Below are 27059 nucleotides of genomic sequence, written 5' to 3' on the forward strand. Positions count from 1 at the left end.
GATTTTGTGGGTATTAAATGAGATAATATAGGAAAAAGGCTCCCCGTGGTGCCTGACACAGAGTTATATGCTTTGGTGGGGGTTGTGGGAGCAATTATCCAAGCCTGCGTGGTGGTCAGGGAAGGCCTCCTGGAGGAGGGGGTGTTGCGCTGTGAACTGAAGGAGGAGAGAAGTTAACCAGGAGAAAGAGGACAGGATGCCTTTTAGCCGGGGTATCAGTACCTGCAGGGTTCTGGAGCCAGGAGGATGTGGCCTCTTGGAGGAATTGAAAGTCATTCCCAGAAATTCCCTGGCAGTCCAGTGGTTAGGACTCCACGCTTTCACTGCTGAGGGCCTGGGTTCAATCCCTGGTCAGGGACCTAAGATCTGGCAAGCTGCACGGTGTGGCCAAAAAATTGAAAAGTCTTTCCCTGTGACTGGAGCTGAGAAAGGAGAAAGGAGAGTTGGTGGAAAATCACTGGGCTTTATTCTGGTGTCAGGAAGATTTTAAGCAGGACAATGAGTGTGGGGGGGTGCCCTCCCCCCAAATTCAGAAACAGCAGGGCCTCCTCAAGGCATTGTGTCCAAGCCCTCTGGGGAACTTGAACTTGCCAAGGGGTGTGTGACACAGTCCCCAAGTTCCCCTTCAGAAGCCACGTCCTAGACTGTAAAGTCAGACAGTCCTGGGTTTGAATCCCGACTTCGCCACTTCGTACTTGTGTGGCCTTGGGCACATGACTTCATTTATGAGCCTCAGTTTCCTGGCCTGGAAAATAGGCATAAAACCCCCATTGGATCTTTGTGAGGATTAAATGAGATGATAATGTAAAAGACTTAACATGTTGCTTCCCACATGCTAAACAATAAATGTTCCCAATATGTGTGTCAATGTGTGTAAAAGACTGGTCTAGAAGAATCTACAACTGGTCATTAATTTTGGGGGGATTATGGATACTTTTAATTTTTATATCTCGGTTTATCTGTTGTTGCTGTTTTTCTAAAATTCTTTCTGCAATGAACAACTACTGTTTTTGTAAAGAAAACTTCCACATCTGTATTGTAAGCTCTGGAATTTATTCTTCTAAATCTTTTTTTCCCCTTAATCTCCTCTTTCTTCCCAACATCAATTAGTGCAGTGGTAAACTTAATTCATTAAATGGGTACTTAACAAATGTTATTCACACAACATATTTTTATTCAGCACCTACTATGTGCTGTGTCCTGTGTCAGGTACTGGGGTAGAGCAGTGAATGAGACAGACTTAGTCTCTGCCTTCCTGAAGCCTTGAATCTGGTAGGAGATGGACAGATGCAAACGAGTGCATAAGAAGTGTTTAATTACAGCCGTCCCTCGTTATCTGCGATTGGTTCCAGGAGCCCCGAATATACCAAAATCCCTGGATGCTTAAGTGCCATAGTCGGCCCTCTGTATCTTCAGTTATGCATTCGCGGATTCAATTAACCATGGGTTGTGTAGTACTATCTGAATTTATTGAAAAAAAAAATCTGCTTGTAGGTGGAACCGCTCCATTCAAACCAGTGTTTTTCAAGAGTCAACTGTATAATTATGAGGAGTGTTTTCAGGGTGCTAAAAAAAAGGTCTTAATAACAGGAGCCCTGACATAGTCTACCAGGCCAGGGAATGGTTTTCTGGGGAAATGGCTTTTAGGTTGAAATCCTCCCAAATAATGATGCCAGCTATCATTTAAATTTGTGCTGTCCAATGTGGTAGCCACTAGCCACATGTGGCTACTGAGCCCTTGGACTGTGGCTAGTGGAAATGAAATGTGTCAGTGTAAAATGCACATATGATTTCAAAGACTTCCTATTAAAAAAAGTGAGCTATCTCATTGATGTTTTTTATATTGATTACAAGTTGAAATGATAACATTTAGGATAGACTGGATTAAGTAAAATATACTAAGATTAATTTTAACTGTTTCTTTTTATCTTTTTTAATGTGGCTACTAGAAAATTTTTAATTACTAATTTAAAAAAAAATTTTTTTTTCCCTCCAGATAACAAAACAATTCCATTACACTATGAAGAAAAAAAAAGACCAAAATACTATTTTGTAAATAAATCTTTACATTAAGTCAAGGATAATTAAGATAAATCTTTTTAAAAACCTATTCGGGATTTCTTTTCACTCTGCAGCAAATTCAGCCTAAATGCTCCAAGAAATGCAGTCTGGGGCAAATGAAGAAAACAACAAAAAGTCAACATATCTGCTGCTATGAATGTGTGAACTGTCCTGAAAATCACTATAGTAACCAGAAAGGTAATTAATTACACTCATTGCAACATGTACAGTGACACATCTGAACCATTTCTCTTAGGCTGATTTTTTTTAATCAGTCATCAATTTTATACACATCACTTTATACATGTCAATCCCAATTGCCCAATTCAGCACACCACCATCCCCACCCCACTGCAGTTTTCCCCCCTTGGTGTCCATACGTTTGTTCCCTACATCTGTGTCTCAACTTCTGCCCTGCAACCCGGTTCATCTGTACCATTTTTCTAGGTTCCACATACATGCGTTAATATACGATATTTGTTTTTCTCTTTCTGACTTACTTCACTCTGTATGACAGTCTCTAGATCCATCCACGTCTCAACAAATGACTCAATTTTGTTCCTTTTAATGGCTGAGTAATATTCCATTGTATATATGTACCACAACTTCTTTATCCATTCATCTGTCGATGGGCATTTAGGTTGCTTCCATGTCCTGGCTATTGTAAATAGTGCTGCAATGAACATGTGGGTGCATGTGTCTTTTTGAATTACGGTTTTCTCTGGGTATATGCCCAGTAGTGGGATTGCTGGGTCATATGGTAATTCTATTTTTAGTTTTTTAAGGAACCTCCATATTGTTCTCCATAGTGGCTGTATCAATTTACATTCCCACCAACAGTGCAAGAGGGTTCCCTTTTCTCCACACCCTCTCCAGCATTTGTTGTTTGTAGATTTTCTGATGATGCCCATTCTAACTGGTGTGAGGTGATACCTCATTGTAGTTTTGATTTGCATTTCTCTAATAATTAGTGATGTTGAGCATCTTTTCATGTGCTTTGTGGCCGTCTGTATGTCTTCTTTGGAGAAATGTCTATTTAGGTCTTCTGCCCATTTTTGGAATGGGGTGTTTATTTCTTTAATATTGAGCTGAATGAGCTGTTTATATATTTTGGAGATTAATCCTTTGTCCATTGATTCGTTTGCAAATATTTTCTCCCATTCTGAAGGTTGTCTTTTCGTCTTGTTTATGGTTTCCTTTGCTGTGCAAAAGCTTTGAAGTTTCATTAGGTCCCATTTGTTTATTTTTGTTTTTATTTCTATTACTCTAGGACGTGGGTCAAAAAAGATCTTGCTGTGATTTATGTCAAAGACTGTTCTTCCTATGTTTTCCTCTAAGAGTTTTATAGTGTCCAGTCTTACATTTAGGGCTCTAATCCATTTTGAGTTTATTTTTGTGTATGGTGTTAGGGAGTATTCTAATTTCATTCTTTTACATGTAGCTGTCCAGTTTTCCCAGCACCACTTATTGAAGAGACTGTCTTTTCTCCATTGTATATCTTTGCCTCCTTTGTCATAGATTAGTTGACCATAGGTGCGTGGGTTCATCTCTGGGCTTTCTATCTTGTTCCATTGATCTATGTTTCTGTTTTTGTGCCAGTACCATATTGTCTTGATTACTGTAGCTTTGTAGTATAGTCTGAAGTCAGGGAGTCTGATTCCTCCAGTTCCGTTTTTTTCCCTCAAGACTGCTTTGGCTAATTTAATTTAATTACTAATTTTAAAATTTAAAAATTTTTAACATGTGGCTTGCATTTTGTTTCTAGGGGATAGTGCTGAGTTAGAGAGTGCTTGTTAGTGACAAGAATTATGCTAAGTAGTAAATGTGAGTATCTCGTTTAATCCTATGATGACTCTGACAGGTAGGTATTATTTATGTTCTTTCTACAGAGGAGGAAACTGGCACAAAGAGTGAATGGTCTGAGATTCACCACCAGCAAGGAACAAAGCTGGCATTAGAACCTGGGTGGAGTCAGTCCAATGAGCTGTGCACTTAACCTCTACCCCACACTGCTAAGCAGAGGGACCTGTGGGCTGGGACAGGAAGAGGCATCAAGAGCCATCCAGGTGGAAGGAACAGCACACGTCTGAAAACACTGACATTCCGTGGACTAGAGAGCCTCAGAACATTCGGCCGTGGAGTGATCCCATGGAGGATCTACTTTCTTGGAGGCTGTTTTCTCACCATGAGGACCCTGAATTCAGTTTTGGCAGGGCTGTCCATCAATGTCCTGTCAATGTCAGTTCTTTTTTTTTCTTTTTGAGACTGTTTATTTTCCATCAACCTATTTCCATTTTAAGAGTTTGTGGAAGAACAGCTTAAGACCACTCAGTGGTTGTTCTACCCGTTCAGTGGCCTGAGCAGTGGGGGCTGCAGACCAGCCTTCAGTGGGGGATGGCTGAATAGGCACAGAGGGCACCTGCACACCTTCGGACCAGTCTGCCACCTCAGGTTGATTAGCAATGAACTCAGGAGGTGGGGCGGTCCATTCACCCTGAAATTCCTCCTTGGTCACAGCCTTCTCAGCCGCTGCCTGCTCTTCCTTTTCAATCTCTTCAGGACCTCTGTAGAAGTAGAGATCAGGCATGACCTCCCATGGGTGTTCACGGTAGATGGTGCCACGCACGTGCAGAACTTCCCGGGCGAGCATCCACCACATCAGACCCACTGAGTGAGCTCCCTTGTTGCACGGGATGACAGTGTCCACACAGTGCAGAGGAGACTCTGTTACACAGACCGGTGGTAGGCAGGTTAATGTAAGAGGCCTCTGTGAGAGGCTGGTGGTCAGCCCTGGGATCAGTAACCACCAGAAGTCTTGGCTCCTGGAAGGCTGCCTGGATCTGGTTAGTGAAGTTTCCAGGAGTGAAGCGGTCAGCAATAGGAGTGGCTCCAGTGACAGCAGCAAACTTCAGCCCAGCTCACTGGCCAGTATTCCTGGAGGATATGACACTGACATCAGCTGGGTTTTCAATGGCGACAGTGGCACGAGCTGCCAACAGAAACTTCTCCCAGGTTCTCTTCAGATTTATGATGTAGGTGCCATCACTTTTCCTTTGTAGATGTACTGTTCCATTTGGAAGTCAAGGTTGGTGCCACCTAAGTGGGTTCCTGCTGCAAGGAATTTGAGGACATCCTGCTGCTTCATTTGCTGGACATCAAGGGCTCCAGGCATTGTGAAAATTTCCCTTTAAGTTACGATGGGAATCCAGAGCCACGCCGTATGGACCCCTGTCTGGGTAGCGCGGAAAGGCAATGCCAGTTCATCCTTAGGAAGTATGAGAAAACCTGGTTTGAGTTAACCAAGTCTGATGGCTGGGGGATGGGAGTCCCTGAGGGGAGGAAAAGGTTTTTTTTTTTTTAAAGATCCTTTTTAAAAATTTATTTATTTATTTATTATTTATTTTTGGCTGCATCAGGTCTTAGTTGCGGCACACGGTATCTTTCGTTGCAGCACATGGGCTCTTTGTTGCGGCGCGCGGGCTTCTCTCCAGTTGTGGCGCAGGTTTCTCTCTAGTTGCGGCCTGTGGGCTTCTCTCTAGTTGTGGCTCACAGGCTCCAGAGTGCACGGGCTCAGTAGTTGTGGCACGCAGGCTTAGTTGCCCTGTGGCATGTGGGATCTTAGTTCCCCAACCAGGGATCGAACCCGTTTCCCCTGCATTGGAAGACAGATTCTTAAGCACTGGACCACCAGGGAAGTCCCAGGAAAAGGTATTTTGGGGCTCTTTACATTAGGAAGTCCCAAGCAGGGGTCTGAGTGTCCAAGGTCACCAGCACTGAACTCCAAAGACTGAGTTCTCCTTAGAACTCCACCCACCAAGGGCAAAATTGACGGCTCAATTGATGTCTTGTTTTTCCTCTCCAGGGAAATATTGCTTTGAAAAAGGTTTGAGACCTTTGAGACAGGGACAAGTGTATGTCCTGGGATTGGTCTAAGGATAATGGTTTCACCTGGCACAGTAGCAGGTTTCCTGCACAGGCCTTAGCAAAGAATTCCCAGGTTCAGATCCCAGTCTTCCCACTTACTAGCTCTGTGACCTTGGGTAACTCAATCTCTCTGTTCTTAACTTTTCCAACTGGAAAAGGGGATAACAGTGGTCATCTCCTAGGCTTGTGGTCAGAATTAAATGCAAAAAAGCATGGAAAGCACCCAGCCTGCAGCCTGTTCATTATATTGATAGTACAATTATAATTGTTACTATTGTTCTGAAGAGAACGCATTTGACCTCCTCTAGAGGAAATGTGACATTACATCCCCATTGTAATATCCCCTATTACAGTTTTAGCATACTGTTCACCCCAGAAACTCTGGGCTTAATGTGAATTAGACTAATTGTGGGTTCTTCTTTATGCCTCTCCCAGCTTTAGCCCAGTGTCTGATGCAGGATAGGCGCCCCTGCTAACCCCTCTGTACCCCCATTATCAGTCTTCACCTTGTATTCCATGCTGCAATTTCCTTCTAGTTTTTCCAATGCACCATGGTCTCTGTCTTGCCTAAAGGCCTTTGCATATGCTGTTCCAGGCAGCTGGGAATGGTGTGAGGTTATTCATCCTTCATACAGACCTGTTTGCTCTTCTGTCTGCCCTTTTGGACTAAATTCCAAGAAGGCAGGCACCATATCAGTCTTATTCATCATTGTATCACCAGCCCCAACACAGAACCTGTTCGAAGGGAGTGCCAATAAATATCTCATCATTGAGTGAATGAATGAGTGATCTCACTATCTTAATCTTCCATTAAACTGTGAATTTTCTGAGGAAAGGGACTACAATTTGCTTTGTTCCAAGTGTAAGGCACAACATCTGCCAGCCATTCAGCAAATATATATTGAGTGCTTACTATGTGAAACACACAGACTAAGTACAGATATGAGCAAAAATGGACATGGTTTCTGCCCTTGTGCACTTTTAGTCTGAAAGGGAGAGAGACATTTATCAAGCAATCCTACCACTAAATGTAAATTACAGCAGAGAGAAGTGCCTACAACACAGAAGTACATGGAAGGTGTTGGAAGGGCATGCAATAGACTGCCTAGCTGGGAAGCAGTCTTAGCTCTTGAATTTTAATGGAGGAGAATGTGGCGTCCACAGAGGAGAGCCACTTGGTTCTGCCTTCAAAAAAGAGTTTGTCATCCAGCTTGAGAAATGACAGCTTCCAGGTGCAGGGCCTTCAGGACAAGGCCACACACTTCATGGGCATCCCCAGCTGATGGCTGAACATGGTGGGGGAATTGGGGCCTGGACATTTCTGCCCAATGGGGACTCCTCTAATGAAATTTTGTTCCAGGGCTCCCAACTGAGTTGGCTTATCTTTGTCATATCCAAGTTTCTCCTTGCCAGTCCTGCCTCTTCCTCTTTCTCTCTCACAGACATTCCTCCAACTCTATCTCAACATCTGCTTCCTGGAGGACCTAACCCGACACAGAGGGTCTTGAGGGCTGGATTTCTGTGGGAAGGGGAACTTTTTTTTTTTGTGGCTGCGTTGGGTCTTTGTTGCTGCGCATGGGCTTTCTCTAGTTGTGGCGAGCAGGGGCTACTCTTCGTTGTGGAGCACAGGCTCTAGGTGCACAGGCTTCAGTAGTTGTGGCTCATGGGTTCTAGAGCGCAGGCTCAGTAGTTGTGGCGCATGGGCTTAGTTGCTCCGAGGCATGTGGGATCTTCCCGGACAGGGCTCGAACCCGTGTCCCCTGCATTAGCAGGCGGATTCTTAACCACTGTGCCACCAGGGAAGCCCCTATTACCTGATTCCTGAGTCTGTGGGAGCAAAACCCCTCTGGAGTCTGGGATGGCAGTGGGGTGTTTCAGGAAACTATGCCCAGCGCTGGGTGTAACCTCCCTGTAGCTTTTCCTTTACTGTCTAAGGTGGGGTCCTTTTTGCTCCATGCAGAGTTTCAGAAAAATCTCCGTCTAGGGAGGATGGATATGTGGAAGATTAAAGGATATATAACCTCGAAAATATTGAATCTGGCCCCAAAGCCTGGGCTGCGAGCTTCACTGCCATTGATCCAGAGGGCGCCCCGAGGAAAGGTCCTCCAAATGTTCCCGGCCTCGCCTGGTACTGATTTAGGGTCCTCTTGGGAGGCGACTTACTGGGAGATAGACAGACGGACAAATCTGACTCTCCAGTGGACAGACATGTGATGAATGAGTGACTGATGGATGGACAGACATAGGTCAGATTGTGAGACGTCAAGACAGGCAGATGGATCTGTTAGCCAGTCAGGCATGTGACTCTCAGACAGAGAAAGACTGACAGAGGGCCTGAAGGCCTGGGAGCGTCCCACCTGCCTGCTCGGCCACAAGGCGGCGCTGCCGCCTCGCCCAGCGGCGCCCACCGTCCAGGCTGCGCGCGCTCTCGTGGGCCGGCGGCGGGGGCGGGTCCAGCGTGCTCACGGGGCGGGACCAGCAGCCTCGCGGGGGCGACCACGGGCGGAGCGCGCGGCGGGGGCGGGGCGCGCGTGCTCGCAGGGGCGGCTGGGGGCGGGGCGCGCGGCGGGCGCGGGCGCGCGCGGTGGCGGCGCGTTCCGTTCCGGGCCGAGGCTCGCGGCGGAAAAGTTGCGCGGCGGTGAGGAGCGGCCCCGGGACGGGCAGCGAGCGCGACGCCGAGCCGGCTCCCGGCGCCCGCGGCCCCGCCATGGACGACCTCGGTGAGTGAGCGGGAGGCCGAGGGAGTAGGCAGCGAGGGGTGCGCGGCCCCGGGCCGGTTCGGGCGCGAGCGAGCGGCAGGCGGAATCCCACCCGCGGCGGCCCGGGTCCCGGCTCTGGTTTCGGCCGGCCGGGGCTCTGCGGAGCCGGGATCCCGCGCTGGGCCTGAGTCCCAGGCCAAGGCCAGCCCCGCACCGTCCTCACAGCTGCCACCCCGTCGCTTCGAGGACAGCCCCACCTCCGGACCCTCGACCTCGGGCTTCCACCCCCATCTCCCAGAGCAGCTTCAGGGACCCTCTTCAGGGACCCACGTCAAGGACCCGCCCCGTCCGCCTCAGGGACGGGCCCCCACTGCCTGGACCTGACCACCTCCCCCGCTGTGGGACCCTCACTTCACAGACCTTTCCCCCACCCCCATCGCACAGATGGAACACCCAACCTGGGGATCAGCTGCCTAATCTCACAGGCGGGGCCCTCAATTCCAGGATCTGCTCCCACCCCGTCGAGGACCACCCCTTCACAGACTGACATCCCCACTTCAGGGGTAGCCCCACCGAGCCGACGCCTTTCATTTTACAGGTCAGATTCACAAGTTAGAGATAAGCCTCTGATGACACAGCCTCTGATGAGCTTCTGAGCCGCCACAAGGACAAGTTTCCCTACTGTCCCACTGATCCCCCCGGTCCATTTCACTGACTACCCTGGCCACTCTGTGGACCAGCCCTTCCCCTTTTATATCACAGATCAGCCTCATCCTAGAAGAGTAAGCTAGGGAGACAGATTCTGGTGAAATGCCAGAGGAATGAGGTGGGAAGTGGGCCCCAAGGTATGGCCATCTTTGAACTTGTCCAGGCTGGTAACGTGCCCTCCACCCCCGCAGCAGCATAACTTGCGAGAAGCCACGCAGGTAAGGAAGTTAAGATGCCCAGAACAGAGTTTTACTGTTTTCGTTGTTAGTGGAGCTCCCAAATTACTCTTCTCAGTCCAGTCTTGATCTGGTGTTAGGGCAGGGGAAAGTATCTCCTGGAACCAGACACTAAACCCAGGGAGCTTGGTGCCAGGGTTCTAGGAATGCCCTGAGTGGTGTGAACTCTGGAGTGGGAGGATTCACTCTCCCTCCCTCCCCTTCACGCCTGTAGCTGGAGGGCCTCTGAGCCGGGGAGTTGAGGAGGGGGGAAAGGTTTCTTCTCTGTAGGAGCCTTGTCTTCTCTCTATGGACTGTGGGTAGCTTGTGTGACCGCTGATGCTTTCTCTGTCTCAGGCTCTGAGGGGTGGATTCATCAGACAGGACTGATGGGCCTCCCCTGAGCACACAGGGCACTAAATTAAGACTGGCTATTTGTAGGCACTGAATTTCCAAGGGGACAGGGAGGAGGATTGGGACTTGACTGCTTCCCGGAGGCTTCCTTTTGGGATCAGGGTGCCTCCCTACCCCCCTGACCCCGAGATCCTGGAGCTGGGTATGGTGTCCGGTCCTGCCTGTTTTGCAGAGTGAGATGGTTGCCAAGCATAGTTCTGCCTTTGGGTCTGGCTTGGCACCCATTTTCCCAACACACTCAAGGTTGGCATGGCTTTCAGGCAGGTATTTTTTTTTTCACATAAAAATAACTGAGCTGAAAGGAGGCTGGGGGGATATTTTTCGAATCAGGATCTGAAAGTCTCAGTGCTTTCCCAGTGAGAATTTGCGAGCAGAGTTACAGTTTCTGAAACGCTGATGGGGGTTCTGTTGCTTCTAGACAGTCCCCTTGCTGTTTGAAGGACTGAGAAAGTCTTTTTAGAGTTCGCAGTTGAAGCCCGGAATTCCTGTCCTCTGACAGTCTTCCATTTAGGGCCAGGAAACTGAGCTCGTCTCTGAAAGGAAAGAGAGTGCCCTGGCAGAGTGGATTGTAGGAATTTAAATTTGCTTTTCATGGAGTACTTCCCCATACCTCAACTCATCTTGTCCTCACAGCAGCCCTTTCTGAGAACCCCTTAGGGCCACTGCTATCATTACTACCTGCCTTTTACAAACTGAGAAAACTGAGGCTGAGAGAGGTTGATTCACTTGCTGAGGGCTGCACAGCCACAGAACGACAAAATCATGGCTAAAAGCCTAATCCCTAGCTCCTAGGTCTGCAGCTCTGTGTACCCCGAGGCCTTTCTTCCTGAGGAGGGGTCACAGTGGGGTATGGCTGCCACTTGTAACTTCTGCTGCTTTCCACCATAGGCTCCTCAGTTGTCTGAATCTGAGCTGCCCAGCTTCCTTGGCCTAAGCTCCCAGGGGGCCAGCCACGCCTGGCTGAGCGGAGCCTGGGGTGGGAGGAATGGGCTGTGCAGGAGGAGAGAGGAATTTGCCTCTGTGCTCAGGCCCCATCAGCTGTCTGGATGGCTGCTCAGCACCCTGCCCGTCAGCTGTTTTCCTAGTTAGGCTGGACACATAGGCCGGGCCTCTTGTTTTTATTTTTCTCCTGAGAGTGCTCTCAGCTGTGAGCCTCTTGGTCCCTGAAACAGGGGCGTTTGACATGTAGCAAGTCTAGAGGGGTCATAGTCTCTGCTGTGACTTTTTTTGGTCTTAAAAAAAATTGGGGAACTCTCCCCTTCCTGTAGCTGTTAGTGACAAACTCACCATGTGTTGTTTAATAAGTTACAAATTTATAGCTCTTTGGGCAGAAAAACATAAACACAGCATGTCCTGCCCTTCCGTGTGTGTTCTCTCTGCTTTGTGCTGCGGGGTGGCTGCTGGTGGCTTTTCTCATTACTGTTTAGATGCTGGTTTGGCTGGGAGTTCTCCCTGTTCAAGTTCTGGCTGGAGTTTCCTGGACAGAGTTCTCATAACACTGAGATGCACTCTGATTATGTTTCCCGACCTGCCTCCTCTCTCTCCCCTCCTTCATGTGTCTAGTGCACTTTGGGGTGGGGGTAGGGACAGTGACCACAGCTGGGGGCTAATAATGATCACGTGCTCTTGATGGGAGCCAGGCATCCTACTCAGCATTCCTTGGTATCATCCCAGCCATTCCGAGAGGGAGGTGTTTAATCTCCACTTTACAGATGCAGAAATCTGAGTCAGGGAAATTCAGTGGGGAGGCGCTGGGATTGGTACCCAGATTGATCCAATTCCAGATCTGGTCATCTTCATCATAATAAGGTAGTAAGTGCTCGGTAATTAACCAAGGGGATGAGCCATGGGGGCCTCCTGAGTAATTGCTAGGTACCTTTTACATTTCTGCCCTGGGGGCCGTCCCATATGGTCATGGTGGCAAAGGGTGGTCTGGTTCAGGCCTTGATAGCTTTGCCTTTCCCATCCCTTGCAGGGGGAACAGCCAGCTGTTGGCAATGCCCAGTTGCTGCTGGAATATGGACCTGTCTTCGTGCAGCTTCTCAGCAGTCTTGACCCTCTGGAACACAGTGCCTCATTGTCCTTGGGGGGAGTACTGGGGAGCAGGGGAGTTGCCTGGGGCATTCCGGGCTACGGAGCCTCTCTGTTCCATGGAAAGTCTGGACTTTGGGCTCACCCATCTGTGGTGCCTCTGTGTGTTAGGCTAGGGTCAGGGCACCCAGCTGCTGGGCCTGTGACAGGCGTGGCCCGTGGGGTGATGGTGAGTTCCTAGTGGGGCTCTGCGTCAGGGCCAAATCTTCTCCGAGGCTGTGTGCTAGTGAGGTGCAGAGCTGGGATTCGGACCCTGGAGTGCTGGATTCTTAAGCAGGTGCCCTTTCTGCTGGGCAGCCATAGTTTCCATAGTGTGGAAATGTTCAGGCCGCTGGGAGCCAGAGCCCTGCCACTGTGGGTTTGAAGTTCCCCGAGGGAACATCTCAGTATTCTTTTCTTCCAGTTTCCCCAGGGGTGGCTGTGCATTGGCCAGTGGAAGGCCAGATTAACTGTGGATGTGCTGACCAGCCCTCCTCCCCCATTTATTCATCGTGCCTGAGTGTGCCAACTCTCCAAAGCTTCCCTTGAGCCTTTACCTTGTTCCAAGGCCAGAGATGTTGAAAAAACTTCCTCCCAGCTTCACTCTCGTTCCATCCCTCTGCTGGGTTGTCCTGGTCTCAGTGCCTTCATTAATAATAACAGCCATCTGTAGAACACTTTTTCTTTTTTACAGTGTTTGCAGAACTCTTACTGTAATGTTTATTGAGCACTTACTATGTGCAAGCCCTGTGCTGGGTACCTTACATACATTGTTTCATTGAATCACGTTGGCCCTATGAGGTGCAGGTTCCGTTATTATTACTACTACCCGTTTTACAGATGGTAAAATGGAGGCACAGAAAGGGTGTGCCCACTTGCCCAAGTTCTGTAACTAGTGAGTGGCAGAGCTGGGATTTAAATGCAGATTGGGCTTGTAACCATTTTTACATGTCTGTTCATGATACTGGATCGATCTCGGTTGCCTGTTTTTTTAAAAAATTTATTTATTTATTTTTATTTTGGGCTGCATTGGGTCTTCGTTGCTGCACGTGGGCTTTCTCTAGTTACGGTGAGCAGGGACTACTTTTCGTTGTGGTGCACAGCCTTCTCATTGCAGTGGCCTCTCTTGTCGCGGAGCACGGGCTATAGGTGCGCGGGCTTCAGTAGTTGCAGCACGTGGGCTCAGTAGTTGTGGCGCACGGGCCTAGTTGCTCCACGGCGTGTGGGATCTTCCCAGACCAGGGCTCAAACCTGTGTCCCCTGCATTGGCAGGCGGATTCTTAACCACTGCACCACCAGGGAAGCCCTTGGGTTGCCTGTTGGTTTGATTGCTTTCCATTTCTAGGATGCTAAAAATCTTTTCTGCCCCTTCCCACACACACATTCTCTGTTCAGTGTCTCACATCTGTCTTTTTCCTGTTCTCTGTGGCTTCTTCCCCCTCTATTTGTTCTTTCTTGGGGATGCCATGCTGAGGATGGGATACTGGGCACTTGTGGCAGTGTCTCCTGCTCAGTGGAGGACCTCATTCCTCTCTTACCTGTTACCTCTCCAGTCACCTGTTAGCCTCAAGACAGGGCTGCGAGCTTACAGCACAGCTGCTGCGGAGCACCTGGGGCAGGTTCTGAGCTCCCTCTTCACTCCTTGTGGTTGGAATCAGAGCCGTCTCTGTGCCCCCCACCCCATACACTCTCCTGTCTTTGTTCAGGTGTTTGCACATGGCTGCCATTGGGAGCCAGCCCATTTCCAGAGGAGGAAGTCCTAGGAAACTTTTGAGGTGGAGAATTGAGGATGTCCTGTGGGAGGGAGAGAGGGAGAGAAAGCATTAGGAAGTTGAATTTTCCCAGAAATCTTGACAAACCAGCAGATTCATAGCGGTATCCAGGGGAGTTCCCTGGAGGTCCATTGGTTGGGACTGTGCGCTTCCACTGCAGGGGGCCTGGGTTCGATCGCTGGTCACGGAGTCAAGATCCCACATGCTGGGCAGTGCGGCCAAAAGAAAAGGGGGGGGCGGGCTGTCCAGAGATGGTCTCCTGACCTGGGATAGGCCTGGAGCCACCACGGCCTCCCAGTCTACGTTGCCTTTTCAGTTGGAGTCACATCCGGCCTCAAGCATCCATTCACATCCAGATAAGTCTTCCAATTAATGGATTGATTGCCTAACCAGTGGGGCCCAGGGCTGGCCTCTCCAGGGAGGCCTTGGATGCTAGGCCAGTGGCAGGCAGAATATGTGGTTGGCCAGGCCCAGCAGAGCCCCAGTGGCCAAATTTTCCCTTAAAGATGGCCTTTTAATGCTTATTTCTTGTGTGATTGTGGTATTGTGGTTTTATGGGAGAACATTGTTATTTAGGTGCATGCGAAAGTATTTGGGAGTGAAATATCATGATGTCTGCAACTTAGTTTTAAATGATGTAGTAAAAAAAAAGAAAGGGGGATATGTGTATATACTGTGTATATATGTAGAGAGAGAGAAGGAGAGAGAAAATTTGTGCAAGTGTGTACAAAAAAGTGGCAAAAACATTAACTATGACTGAATCTAGGTAGAGGATATATGGGTGCTCATTGCAATGGCCTTTCAACTTCTCTGTATGTTTAGACATTTTCATGATAAAAAGCTGGGAAAAAAGTAAGAAAACCTTGCTTTTCCATAGTGGGCTTGGAGTTATTCGGTCAAGGGTGCTCATACGTGACTACCTGTGGTTGACCTGAGTGACTCTCGGCCTCCCTGGGTGGGCAGAGACAGGAGCCAAGTGGTTCTGGGATGGTGGTGACTGGTGACTCTCAGCTGGGGATGGGGGCACATGGTGACCCGTGCAGAAAAAAGGACAGGGCCAGGCAGAGACAGTGAGCTTCCCTGGTGTGGAGGGAGCCTCTGGGGTTATTTTGAGTGTGGTGATGTTAACCAGACCAGGGTCAGGGCAAGGGAGATGCTGGGCTCTGGTTAGAGTTTGGAAGGGGTTGCCTGGGTGGGATGCAGAGCAAGGCTTTACAGAAGGCAGAGAGCAGCCTCTGGGCAGCTGGAGCCTGGGGGAGGGGACGAAATGCCATTCGCTTCACATCACGAACCTCTTATCTGTGGCCAAAGGAACACCATTAGCCTGTGGGCAGCGGAGGCCGGAGTGGCCCCAGGCTCTTGCTTGCAGCTCCGCTGGCTGTCCAGTTCTCCAGACTTGAGGCTCCCTCTCCTGGAATCCCCACTCCCAGGTCTCTCTTGTCTTGGTTTGTGCGGACTCAAATCCTGTCCACCAGGCCTCCCATCTGTTTGGGAGAAATAGCTGGGTTCCGGCACCAGTGGCCCCCTTGGCTTTGAGGGCCCTGGTGCCTACTAGAAGCATTTTGGGCAGCCAGTCGGCCCTCGTAAGGGGAGTGCTTCGCACGAGGGTCTTCTGTGAGCCTCATGTCTGTCTGTCAGCGAGCAAGGATACAGAGGCTGGCCACTGGGTCATGATCATGGGGTCGTCCTAGGGAGGTCTCAGAGCCGTGTGTCCAGCCTGACTGCCTGTTTGAGGAGCAGGATGATGTGTGTTTTATGGGGGTGGGGGTGGGGAGGGGTGGTGCTGGGAGGAAGCTTTATGTAATTCTTGGCTGGGACTCAGGTAATTGTTTTAATGAAATGGAATGCAGCTTATTCAGAACTCGCTTGGCAGAAACAGCCATGTTCTGTTCTGTTTTCTTGTTGGAGAGAGCGAGTCACACACTTGCAGCCGTTTGAAAGAGTGGAACCCAGGGTGAGCTAGCATGAGCAAGGTGGGCCGAGGCCTCCGGGGATCTCCTCTCGGTTCAGTGCGAGGATCCTCAGACGGCTCGACTCTCCTCTGGACGCCAGTCTGGGAGCCTTTTTGAATGAGCCATGGACACTCGGGCCTCTTGCAACAACAGAAAGACCCTGCTGCAAGTGGGCTGTGAACTGAGCCTGGAGCTGCTGCCTCCCTCGTTGTCAGGAGGCCTCGTGATATGGACGTGGGAGCGCTCAGCACACAGCAGACAGACCCTCCAGGACAGTCTGCTATTTGCTGTATCCCCTTTTTGCCACCTCAACACCTCCTGTAACTCCCCGCGCGCCCCCCTTACCCCCCCCAGCATCTCCCATCAGTGTCGACATCCGTGGCCTAATGTGACCCATCCGCAGATACACCTGGATCCCCTTTCCTTCTGGTTTCCTTTCCCCCCCTGTCTGCCCCTGCTAACTTCTTTAGTCTGCTCCTTTTTCTGTTTTTAATGCAGCCTGGGCCGTTCTTCCACGTTTTCTCTTTTGCTAAGAATGCATCTCACTCTGTAGCAGCCATATTTCCCCTCCCTTCCTTAAAATCTGCTTCTCCGCAGAACCCCCTGCTTCCTTCCCCTCTTCCTTCTCTGATCCCTTTGTGGGGCGCAACATTGCATTTTCCCAAAGGCTTTTTCTGGGCTCCCTGTTTCTCTCCTAGGTACCCAGGTCAATTTATCTACTTGCGTGACCTCTTTTATCACTGGTATGTTGGCAACTCCTAAATTTATATTTCCACCCCTGACGTGGATTCTATTGTCCAGATTCTTCCGGTCTGCACGCCAGCAAAGACCCAGCTCATTTCCTTCTCACTCTCTCTTCACGGTCTCATTTGTTGTCTGCTCTCTCTGTTATTGCCCCTTCCCTTCTCTTGGCCTGTGTTAAACCATTTCTGCAACAGTTTAAAATTTATTTATTTTATTTATTTATTTTTGGCTACATTGGGTCTTCATTGCTGTGCGCGGGCTTTCTCTAGTTGTGTTGAGCGGGGGCTACTCTTCATTGCGGTGCGCAGGCTTCTCATTGTGGTGGCTTCTCTCTCTGTGGAACATGGGCTCTAGGCGCATGGGCTTCAGTAGTTGTGGCACGCAGGCTCAGTAGTTGTGGCTCTCAGGCTTAGTTGCTCCGCAGCATGTGGGATCTTCCCGGACCGGGGCTCGAACCCGTGTCCCTGCATTGGCAGGGGGATTCTTAACCACTGCGCCACCAGGGAAGCCCCATTTCTGCAACATTTTAAGGTTTAGGAAACATGTTCACGTGCTTCGTCATGTTTGATGATTCTGACAACAGCCCTTTGGGATATGTGGTAGCTTCCCCCATTTTACAGATGAGGAAGCTAAACTGCAGCTCAGGGCACATAGAGGAAGGGGTCACACCCAGTATCACCACAGATAATGTTGCAAAAACTTGATCTTAGGTCTTTGAGTGCCCAACCCATTCTCTTTTTGGTTCTTCATGTTGGAAACCTTAACGCAGAGATGGGAATTCGCAGGTTGGATTTGGCCTGCAGACCTGTGTTACTTGGCCTGCGTGGTATTTAAAAATATTCCGAATTAGTTGCCAGCATTTAAAGTATCAGGAGATTGCACCCAAAAATCCGTATGTTATTTCTTTCGAAAAATCAGAGTCGGCTACACTGGACGCCCATCCTTCATGGCACTGGTTTGTTGAATTTGACAGCTCCCGCCCTTGCATTGGCCCTCTCTGTTGCCTGCAGCGAGCCCACTTTTTGGAAGGTTCTAAAAATGCTTTCTTTCTGCCCTGCATTTACGGCAAACACACAGTTGCCAAGTCTAGGGGGTTTCTTGAACTGCATTCTCTGAGTTATATTTGACTTCTGACCACTCCAAGCACTTAGCTCTGCCCGAAGTCTGGACCCTTGTCCATGTTGCAGAAAATAGCCTCCTGACTTGTCCGTCTCCTTTCACTTTCAGCCCTTAAGGTCTCAGCTGCAGGCACCTTCTTGAGAAGGTTTTTTTTCCGGTTAAAACTAGCCAACCTCTTGAACCTCCCACTTCACTGTAACTTCACAGATCTGTGTACACTGGGCTTTTTTCCTTTTGTCTCCCCCTCTGCCCTGTAAGCCCGTTGAAGACAGGGATCTTACCTGCTGTTCAAGTGTCTCTAACCTCCGAGTATGGCTCGGTTCTCTCTGTGGTTGCTTAATAAATATTTGAAGGTGGCTGATGATTAAATGAGTATGAACTGCAGACACCCACCATGATGCTGAACCTCCACCATCCACTTCCTCCACTGGAGAATCTGAGCCAGAAACCCTCTGGGTTCCAGGCAGGTGGGGAGGCAGCGTAGTGCCACAGACAGAACACAGGCTCGCCTATCAGCCCTCCTCTCCTGGGTCTGTATCCATGCTGTCCCTTGCCAACTGTGTGACCTTGACAGGTCACCTTATACCCTGAGCCTCAGTCCCCTCATCTGTGAAACAGGTGCATTTCCTGAAATGCTATAAAGTACTCAATAAATGGTAACGATTATCATTCTTATTATTATTCCCTGGAATAATCTAGACATTGCTCTGGGGGGGTTGGCTTTCTCTGTCACCTTTCCACCTGACAACTCTGCTGCCTGTGTCTGCTGTGGCCTTGGTGGCGGGCATTTAGAGCACACGTACCTGGATGGCCATTCAGCTGGGCCTGGGGGAGGATTCTGAGTTCTGTTAGCTCCCCCGAGAATGTGATTTGGGACCCTTTGTGGCCCTGTGGGGTGAGGACGAGTGTTTGGGGCTCTGCTCTGCAGGTGAAATGGTCATGTCCTGGTGCTGGTGATGTTAAGCTGGGTTTTGATTATGTGACATCTCGCTTCCCCGAGCCTCTTCCGTGGCTTTGAGGAGGAAGCGGTGGGGGAGGAGGTTGTTTGGTGGCTTGGTTTATACCAATTGCTCATCTAAGGCTAAAGTTTGAGAGCGGTCAGAAAGCTGCTCTGGGATCAGAGCAGGGCTTCTCCCAGAACTCGCAAGCCTTCCTCTGGCCAAGGCAGGCTGTAAAGGATGGTCTGTGACACCTACAAAACCTCCCAGGATGGGTCTAGGCTGGTGAGGCTCCTAGTAGCAGTAGAACAAAGGAGAGTTTGGTTTTCTGGGCCATGAACTGTGGCTTTTGTCAGCTGATTGGACCCAGTACCTAGGCTGCCCCCTGTCTGCCTCTGTACCCATTTAGGGGCAGCCGATCTGTCGGGTCAGTCCCAGACCCCATTCAGGTTTGAAGTGGATCAGAGAGTCGTGGCCAGGCTTTTGCTTGCTCTCTGTTTCCAGGAATGTTCCTCTTCCTTGGGTGGAAATGGGAGTGTCCCACAGCCTGCACTTGGTTTCCTCCGGATTTACCATTCGCCCCGTGGACTCCCTCTGGACTCTGCCGACCGGCTGGGGTGGGTTCATCACTGGTGAGCTGCAGGACAGCCGCATCGGGCTGGCTCCTGTGGGGCGGGGATGAAGGAGCGGCCACGGCGCCTGGAACACTACACTCATGCCTCGTCGGAGACCTGACCTGGTGCCCTCCTGGGCTCGCTTGGTTACGTGCTGCCCATCTTGGAAAGTCCTATGTCCTCACAAGTGGATGTGTGGTTTCCTCACCGTCCTTAGGAGCGTCAGCCTAGCTGCATCTTTGGGGTGAGGGAGCTGTTGAGATAGCTCAGTGGCCTTGTTTCCCTCCCTGTCTGAACCCCTCAGATGGTCTCTTCTGCCCTGTCCTAAACTTTCCAAGAATTCCCGCCTTTTCTCTGTCTTTGGAGAGCCACACTGGAAGTCTTTTTGCCTGGTCTGCTGAGGCAGCCACACCAGAAACAAGCTGGGGAAGAAGAGGAGTGTCACTTGGAGGTGGTTGTCATGCTTCCTGTGGTCACTTGTGATCATCTGTTTCCAAACATCCTGTTTGTACCCTTAGTGCAGCAGGAATTCTGACCTGGAGACAGCGATTATCTATCTGCCTGACCTTGGACAGAGGCATGGGGCCAGGGGTGTCTCAGCTCATCTGCCCCTGGGGGACCCTGGGCTTGCTGGTCGCTGGCTGTTGATGGCATTGCCGGTAGCAGCTCCTTTCCTCGTCACTGGCTTGGGCTTCATCCCGGCTCTGCCCATTCTCTTCTCCCTGCTTCTACTGCCTGTGAGATTTTTCCTCCAAATGATCTGTTGCGTGTGACCAGTCAGCACTCCCTTCTCTGTGGTTCTGGACTGATTCAGTCTTTCTTAGAGTGGAAGGGGCCTTAGGATGTCACCCACTCCTGTGGTTGGGGTCTCTGCCAATCTCCTCTTCAGTCAGAGCTGCTCACTTCGTATCTGTGTATATATTGGGCTTCCACTGAAGACTGCAATTGCAAAAGGGGTTTTGTGGTTTTTCAAAAATTTGAAAATAAAGATGTAAAATCATTTGAAAATCACTTATGAGGTTCAACCCACCTGTTTTACAGAGGGACAAACTGAGACCCTCTGAGGAGAAAGTACTTGCCTGGGACACTTAATAGCAGAACAAGCCTGTGCTTTTTCCCCTCTTTCTAGCCCTTCTTGGGGAATATCCTGGTTCCTAGTTTTCTTCATTTCTAGAACCACACACTTGCCACAGTGTAGCCTCAAGCCTTGTTTTCTTCTAGAGACCTTTCTCATGCCATTTTGTATCCAGTATTGTTACTTACTTTGTAAAAGTTTTTATGTCAAAGAAGATACATGCCTACTGTAAAAACAAAAAAGAAAAAGGTACAGAGTGAAAGTCCTTCCTTCCTTCCCCCACCAGGGGTAACTGTAGTTAACAGTTTGCTGTGTATCTTACCCACCCATCTTCTACACATTTGTAAATACATAAACATGCATGTGATATACATACCCTTCACTTTTTTTAAACTAAGATGAAATTCACATAACATAAAATTAGCCACTCTAAAGTATACAATTCAGTGGCATTTAGGACATTCACAATTTGTGCAACCATCACCTCTGTCTAGTTCAGAACATTTTCATCACCACCAAAGGAGTCCCTGTATCCGTTAAGCAGTCACTTCCCTTTACTCCCTCCCCATAATCCCTGGCAGCTACTAATCTGCTTTCTGTCTCGATGGATTTGCCTATTTTGGACATTTCGTATTAATGGAATGATACAATACCTGGCCTTCTGTATTTGGCTTATTTCACTTAGCATAATGTTTTTGAGGTTCGTTCATGTCATAGCATGTATTGGTGCTTCATCCCTTTTTATGGCTGAATAATATTCCATTGTATAGGTAGACCACCTTTTGTTTAGCCATTCATTTGTTGACGGACATTTGGGTTATTTACACCTTTTGGCTATTGTGAATAGTGCTGCTATGAACATTCTCGTTCAAGTATTTATCTGAATACCTGTTTTCAAATCTTTATGTTTATATCTCTTCATTGTTTTTTTTCTCTCGTTTTTTAAAAAAAAAAAAATATTTATTTATTTATTTATTTGGCTGCGCCGGGTCTTAGTTGCAGCATGTGGGATCTTTGTTGCCACGTGCGGGATCTTCCTTGTAGTATGCGGGATCTTCACAGGGGCATGTGGGTTCTTTAGTTGCAGCACTTGGTTCTTTAGTTGCGGCATGCGGGATCTTTAGTTGCGGCATGTGGGCTCTTAGTTGTGGTATGCGGGATCTAGTTCCCTGACCAGGGATCGAACCTGGGCCCCCTGCATTGGGAGCATGGAGTCTTAACCACTGGACCACCAGGGAAATCCCTTCCTCTCTTTTTTTAATTCAAGTTTATTTACAATATTGTGTTAGTTTCAGGTGTACAGCATAGTGATTCAGTTTTTTGTTCTTTGGGGTTTCTTTTGCAGATTATATTCCAATATAGGTTATTACAAGATTTTGGGTTTAATTCCCTGTGCTACACAGTAAATCCTTGTGCTTATCTATTTTATGTATAGTAGTTTTCCTCATTGTTCTTAAAGTTTATTTTACTATATTGTTGTAAATACCTATGAAAAGGACTAATTATATTCATGTTCCTTTTAATATTTAACTTTTTTTTAATACTGATTATCAGTCTTATATACATTCATTGTAGAAAAACTTAAAAAGTACAGAGATGCACAAAGAAGGAAATAATGAAAACTCAGGGAGATAATCGTCCAGAGATAACCACAATAACTGTTTTTATGCATTTCTGTATAATCTTTTCAGTGCATATGTATTTACATAATTGGGATACTAGTTACCAGCATTAATATAACATGTACCCTGTGCCGGGCACAGATCTAAGTGCCTGACTTGCGTTACCATATTTTTTTTTCCTCACAACAACCCTTTGAAGTAGGTATTCTTATAGATGCAGATGCTAAAGCACGAAGAGGGTAAGTGACTTGCCTGAAGTGAATCGCTGGTAAGTGGCTGAGCTGGGGTTGGAATCCAGAGACTGCTGTAAGCCACTGTCCCATACAGCCCCCTTTGATTCCTGTAGACTGTTCTGATTCCCACTCACAGATGCCACTGGGGAGGAAGGAGGCGAGGGGGGCAGGCTGGTGTGTGTGCATGTGTGTATTTCGTGTGTGTGTGTATTTCGTGTGTGTGTGTATCACAGTGTGCTCAGGAGTGTAGTGATTGAGGAAACGATCAAAGAGATGCATGGCGGGTGTGAACACTGCCCTCCCACCCAGATTTGTCAGGGAGTGAAAACCACTGGGAATATAGTGTCAGTTGGCGTGTCTCCCTCCCCTCTGGGCGAGGTCTGTGGGCCCAGCAAAGAGAGGAGCCTTTCCTGCCCCTTGGTGTCCCCCAGCCACTTCTGCTTCAGCCCTCTGTGGGTTCTCTGTCCTGCTGCTCTACAACTTTCGGATTATTTGCTTATATCTTCCTTTGGCTTCCTTTTGAAAGTTTTTTTTTCCTCAATTACTGAGCCTTGTCAATTAGAGAGTTGAACTCCCCAGCTACGATTGTGGATTTGTCTTTCTTTCCTATCATTTCTGTCGATTTTAGCTTTATCTGGTTTGAAGCTCAGTTATTGGATGTGTATGTGTTTAGGACTATTACATGTTCATGACGAATTGACTTTTTATCATTATGAAGTGTCTTTCTTTATCTCTAATAATATTCCTGTCTGGAAGTCCACATCATCTGATTTTCACAGAACCACTCCAGCTTTCTTGATATTAGTGTGAGTGTGGTATATTTTTCTCCATCGTTTTATACCTATCAAACTGGTAGGAACTGTTTATCTGTGTCTTTATATTTAAAGTGTTTTTCATAGACAGCTTATTTTGAATCTTGCATTTTTATCCAGTCTGACAATCTCTACCTTTTAATTGAAGTGTATAGACCTTCTAACATTTAAAGTAATTATCAAGACAATTGGGTATAAGTTTACCATCTTGCCACTTGTTTTCTGTTTCTACCATTTGTTCTTTATTCTTTCTTCTTTTCCTGCCTTCTTTTGGATTCATGGTGTATCTTTTAAGATTCCATTTTATCTCCACTGTTGGCTTATTTGGCTATACTTCATTGGTTTATTTTTTTTTCATGGTTGCTGTATGGTTTACAGGTTTAACTTAACACAGTCTACCGTCAAATCATAAACCACTTCACATATAATGTAAGAACCTTACAATGGTATAGATATTTCCATTCTCCCCTCCCGTCTTTTGTGTTATTGTTGTCATAAATCTTACTTCTACTTATATTATAAAACCCACACTATGTTGCTAGGCTTTTACATTTACCCACAAATTTACTATTTCTGGAACTCTTTGTTCCTTTGTAAAAAGGGCTTTTTTTAAGTCTAAAGAAATTAACAAAAATGTTTGCAAAACATTATTTTTTTCCCTTCCTCTCTCTTTCAGTTTCTCATCCAAAAACTTGTCGTCCTCTTTCTTTTCCTGGCGAGTTTCCCCTGCCTGTGGAGCTTCCCTCTGCATCGCTAATCCATGCGTGCTTTTTGGCTGTCTCATCTGTGGCTTGGTGGTGATAATCAATGATGCTACCAGCTGCTCCAACTACAGAGCCCCATGGCTGGTGTTGCTAACACATTCCAGTGGTCCAAGGTTCAGAAAATCCACACATTCCAGCTCCCATCTCCTGCTCCTCTGCCCCACAGGGAGAGGTGTGACAGGATCCGATCCACAGGATGCTGGGGCTGCATTTCTCCCTGTTCCTCCTTGCCCTCCTCCTCCCCCTCCAGTGCCAAGTGAAAGTGCCACCAGCCCCAGGGCCTGGCTGCCCGGGTACCAGATTCCCGCCAGCTGCCTCACTCTTGTGAGCCAGCCCCCTTCCCTGACCTGCCCTCCCCCACCCACAGAGGAAGCCAGACAGGCCACACAGTGAGTTGAAACCTTAAGTACCCACCAGGGGCTGCTCTGCTTAGGCCACAAAGTCTTGTGCAGTGTTCCTTTGATTTTTTTTTTTTTCTTTAAAGGGCAGGAGTGGTGCCGGTTAGGGAGGTAACTAGATCACAGTAGAGGGAAATTTCCTGGGATAGAAGAGGAGGGAGGGCTTGGGCCCTGTGCTTATGTGTTGCTCGCCCACATGGTGCTTGGCATGTATTGAGCGCTCACGGAAGCCCAGAGTGGCGTGGACTGCAGTGGTGAGCAGGTCTTGGCAACAGATGGGCTTGGTGGGGCTGGGCTCTGCTCGATGCAGGGAGGTAAAGATGGATGGAGACAGACTCCCTGCCCTTAATGAGCTGTCACAGGCTGGTGGGACAGAGGCACTCAGGCAGACAGTTCCTACCGGTTTGATACGTGCTCTCATAGGGGATGTGCACGGTGCTTTGGGAACTCAAAGGAAAGGGACCTGGAACCCTGTGCCAGGAATGTGGTCAGGGAGGGCTTCCTGGAGGAAATGGTACCCTAAGCTGACTCTTTGATGTGTGTTTATTTTAACTGGAGTCTTGACATTTAGAAAAGCCCCACACTTTCATCCTTTATATAAACCATAAGGATTTCCATAATAAGATTTGGGAATCTCTTACAGAAGATGCTGTAAAACCTGTACATTGTGGTGTATCTGTCCCTAAATAAGTGTTGTCTTCTCCCCTTCAATGTTGCTATAAACATTGTCACCCATGTAGCATATGTTTGACTTTTTTTTTTTTTTTTTTTTGGCCACGCCATGCAGCATGAGGGATCTTAGTTCCCCAACCAGGGCTCGAACCCGTACCCCCTGCATCAGGAGCACGGAGTCCTAACCACTGGAGTGCCAGGGAAGTCCCCAAACTACCTTAATTTATGTGTGTTTCCTCATTGTAAGCAGGCTTGTCTTCCTATCTGGATTTTTTTGTGTATATGTGTTCTACCAGTTAACTACTTGTGCAGTTTTAATCCTGTATTATTTCTACTTTGTTTTGTGTAAAAGGGGAAAAATTAAAAAGCTGGAATCCCCGCCCCCTCCAAAATATTTATTTTCCATAATAAGATTTAGAAATCTCTTACAGAAGAGACCCCCCACCCCCAGCATAGAAACTACGCGTTCCTATTTATTTAGGTAGGTAGAACGGATCCTTTTTATCCTCATGTTGCAGAAGAGGAAACTGAACTGTGATGAGTCTCAAGGGATAAGAAAGGATTTAGCCTGGAAAAGAAGACAGGAGAGTGGACGGCACAGCATGTGCAAAGGCCCGGAGGGAGGAGGCCTTTTGTGTGTATGTGCTAATAAGTTCATGGGCTCTGCTCTGGCACCGTGTGTTGTCCCAACTGGATCTTACAAACTCATCAAACTTAGCCTGAGCGACAAGGCCACGGACAGTCGCTAGCCTTTGTTTCCCCAGTGGAATGACCTTTTTGGGTGGCCTCGGTATGGCAGTTGAGGTGGAGCCAGCCTCTGGGGCTTCTATTATCCTCCAGTCAGGTGTTCAGCTCTGTCGGTGCAAATTCTTCCCCGGCTCAGCTGGGGTGGAGCCCTGGGCCAGTTCTGAAGGGCATTTCCACAAGAGTTTGGGGCCTGAGATTGTGTCCTGGGCCCGCCGGCCCCAGTGGTGAGCCTGTATGCTTGTGTGACAGGAAGGACCTGGTTCCTGTGATAACACGTTTGACTTTACCCCTCTTCCGGAGGAGGGCTGTCAGGGGATGGAGGCAGCTTTGTATTTGGATTTCAGGGCTGGACTTGGGCACCGCGGGAGTGGGCTGAGGGAGGAGTGAGCACTCTGAGAATTCTGGAGCTGGCTGCATGCAATTTACAGCTTCCCCACACCCGGGCCAGAGCACACAGGAGTGGCAGCACTGTATCGTTCCCCAAACCTCTGCTTCCTGGGTCCCGGAGAGATTCAGAGGTGGCTTGGCCAGGGGAAAAGAAAGGCCCCTGGGCTCGGGTAGCCCCGTGGCTCTGCCTGTCTGGATCACTGCCCTTGTCACCCTGACTCTCCTGTGCGCCTTCTTCCCCGAGGCCCTGCTTCTCCTCCCACCTGCCCTATCTCATCTGGTGGATGTTCCGTCCTCCCTCAGGAAACAAACGTGGGAGGCATCCTGTACTCTGTCTTCATAGCCACTCAATTACCAGGTCTCCTTGATTTCGCCTAGTTTTATTTAGAGCATTGTGACTCTTGGGCCGCCTCTGGTCAAGCCCCGCCTCCCTCCCGGCTCCCCTGCACACACTGATGTAAAACGCAAGCCTGGTCCTGCCGTTCCCTCCCCCACAGTTTGCCCTTGTAAGTCCAGACTCCACAGCAGGTCCTGCGCTCCTCTTCCCCCAAGCTGGGACTTGTGCTCTGAGCTCCAACCCCCTCTGTCTGCCAGGCTGTGTCTCACCTCTGCCTCTGTTCCTTCCTGTGCCTGGAAAAAACCTCTGCTCTCTCCCCCTGGCCCAGATTATGAGAGTCTCCCACTAGTTAGCGCTCTGTGGGGACGGACGCTGTTTTGTTTTATCACTTTTTTTTTGGCCGAGCCGTGTGGCATGAGGAATCTTAGTTCCCTGACCAGGGATTGAACCCATGCCCCTGCAGTGGAAGCACGGAGTCTTAACCACTGGACCACCAGGGGAGTCCCCAGACATTGTATTTTTGTCACCTCTGTGCCCAGCATGGTGTTTGTAGACATTATCGGGGCCACCGAGGGTAAAGGTGAGGCGGCACCCAGGGAGAGGGATGGAAGGACAGGGGGAGGCAGGTCCTGGGGAATTCCCCCATCCCTATGATGTTAGAGGCCGTTATCATACCCAGTCTACAGATGTAGGAACTGAGCTCAAAGAGGTGCAGTGCCAGCAAGTGGCGGAGCTGGGACTTAGAAGTTTTCCAACTACAAAAGCCACACTGCATTTCCTTG

At 48.7% G+C, this 27059-nt stretch overlaps 1 protein-coding gene, 1 non-coding gene and 1 pseudogene across 5 annotated transcripts in view; 1 reads left to right on the top strand and 2 right to left on the bottom strand.

Moving 5' to 3' along the window:
• Positions 1–4379: 4379 nt before the first annotated feature.
• LOC133075491 (small ribosomal subunit protein uS2-like) lies at positions 4380–5233 on the bottom strand (annotated as a pseudogene).
• A 3346-nt stretch (positions 5234–8579) lies between these two features.
• The window catches only part of PXN (paxillin), a 42114-nt gene continuing 23634 nt past the window's right edge, over positions 8580–27059 (top strand). For all 4 annotated transcript variants that reach the window (XM_061170253.1, XM_061170249.1, XM_061170250.1 and 1 more), the window contains exon 1: positions 8580–8705. In XM_061170253.1, the coding sequence (XP_061026236.1) occupies positions 8693–8705 (13 nt within the window). In that variant the 5' untranslated portion in view covers positions 8580–8692. The remainder of the gene's footprint in view (positions 8706–27059) is intronic.
• On the bottom strand, positions 21471–21543 carry TRNAW-CCA (transfer RNA tryptophan (anticodon CCA)). Its single transcript has one exon. It is a non-coding gene; the product is annotated as a tRNA-Trp (tRNA).

This window comes from Eubalaena glacialis, chromosome 15, assembly GCF_028564815.1.
Source record: "Eubalaena glacialis isolate mEubGla1 chromosome 15, mEubGla1.1.hap2.+ XY, whole genome shotgun sequence".
NCBI classification, from domain to species: Eukaryota; Metazoa; Chordata; class Mammalia; order Artiodactyla; family Balaenidae; genus Eubalaena; species Eubalaena glacialis.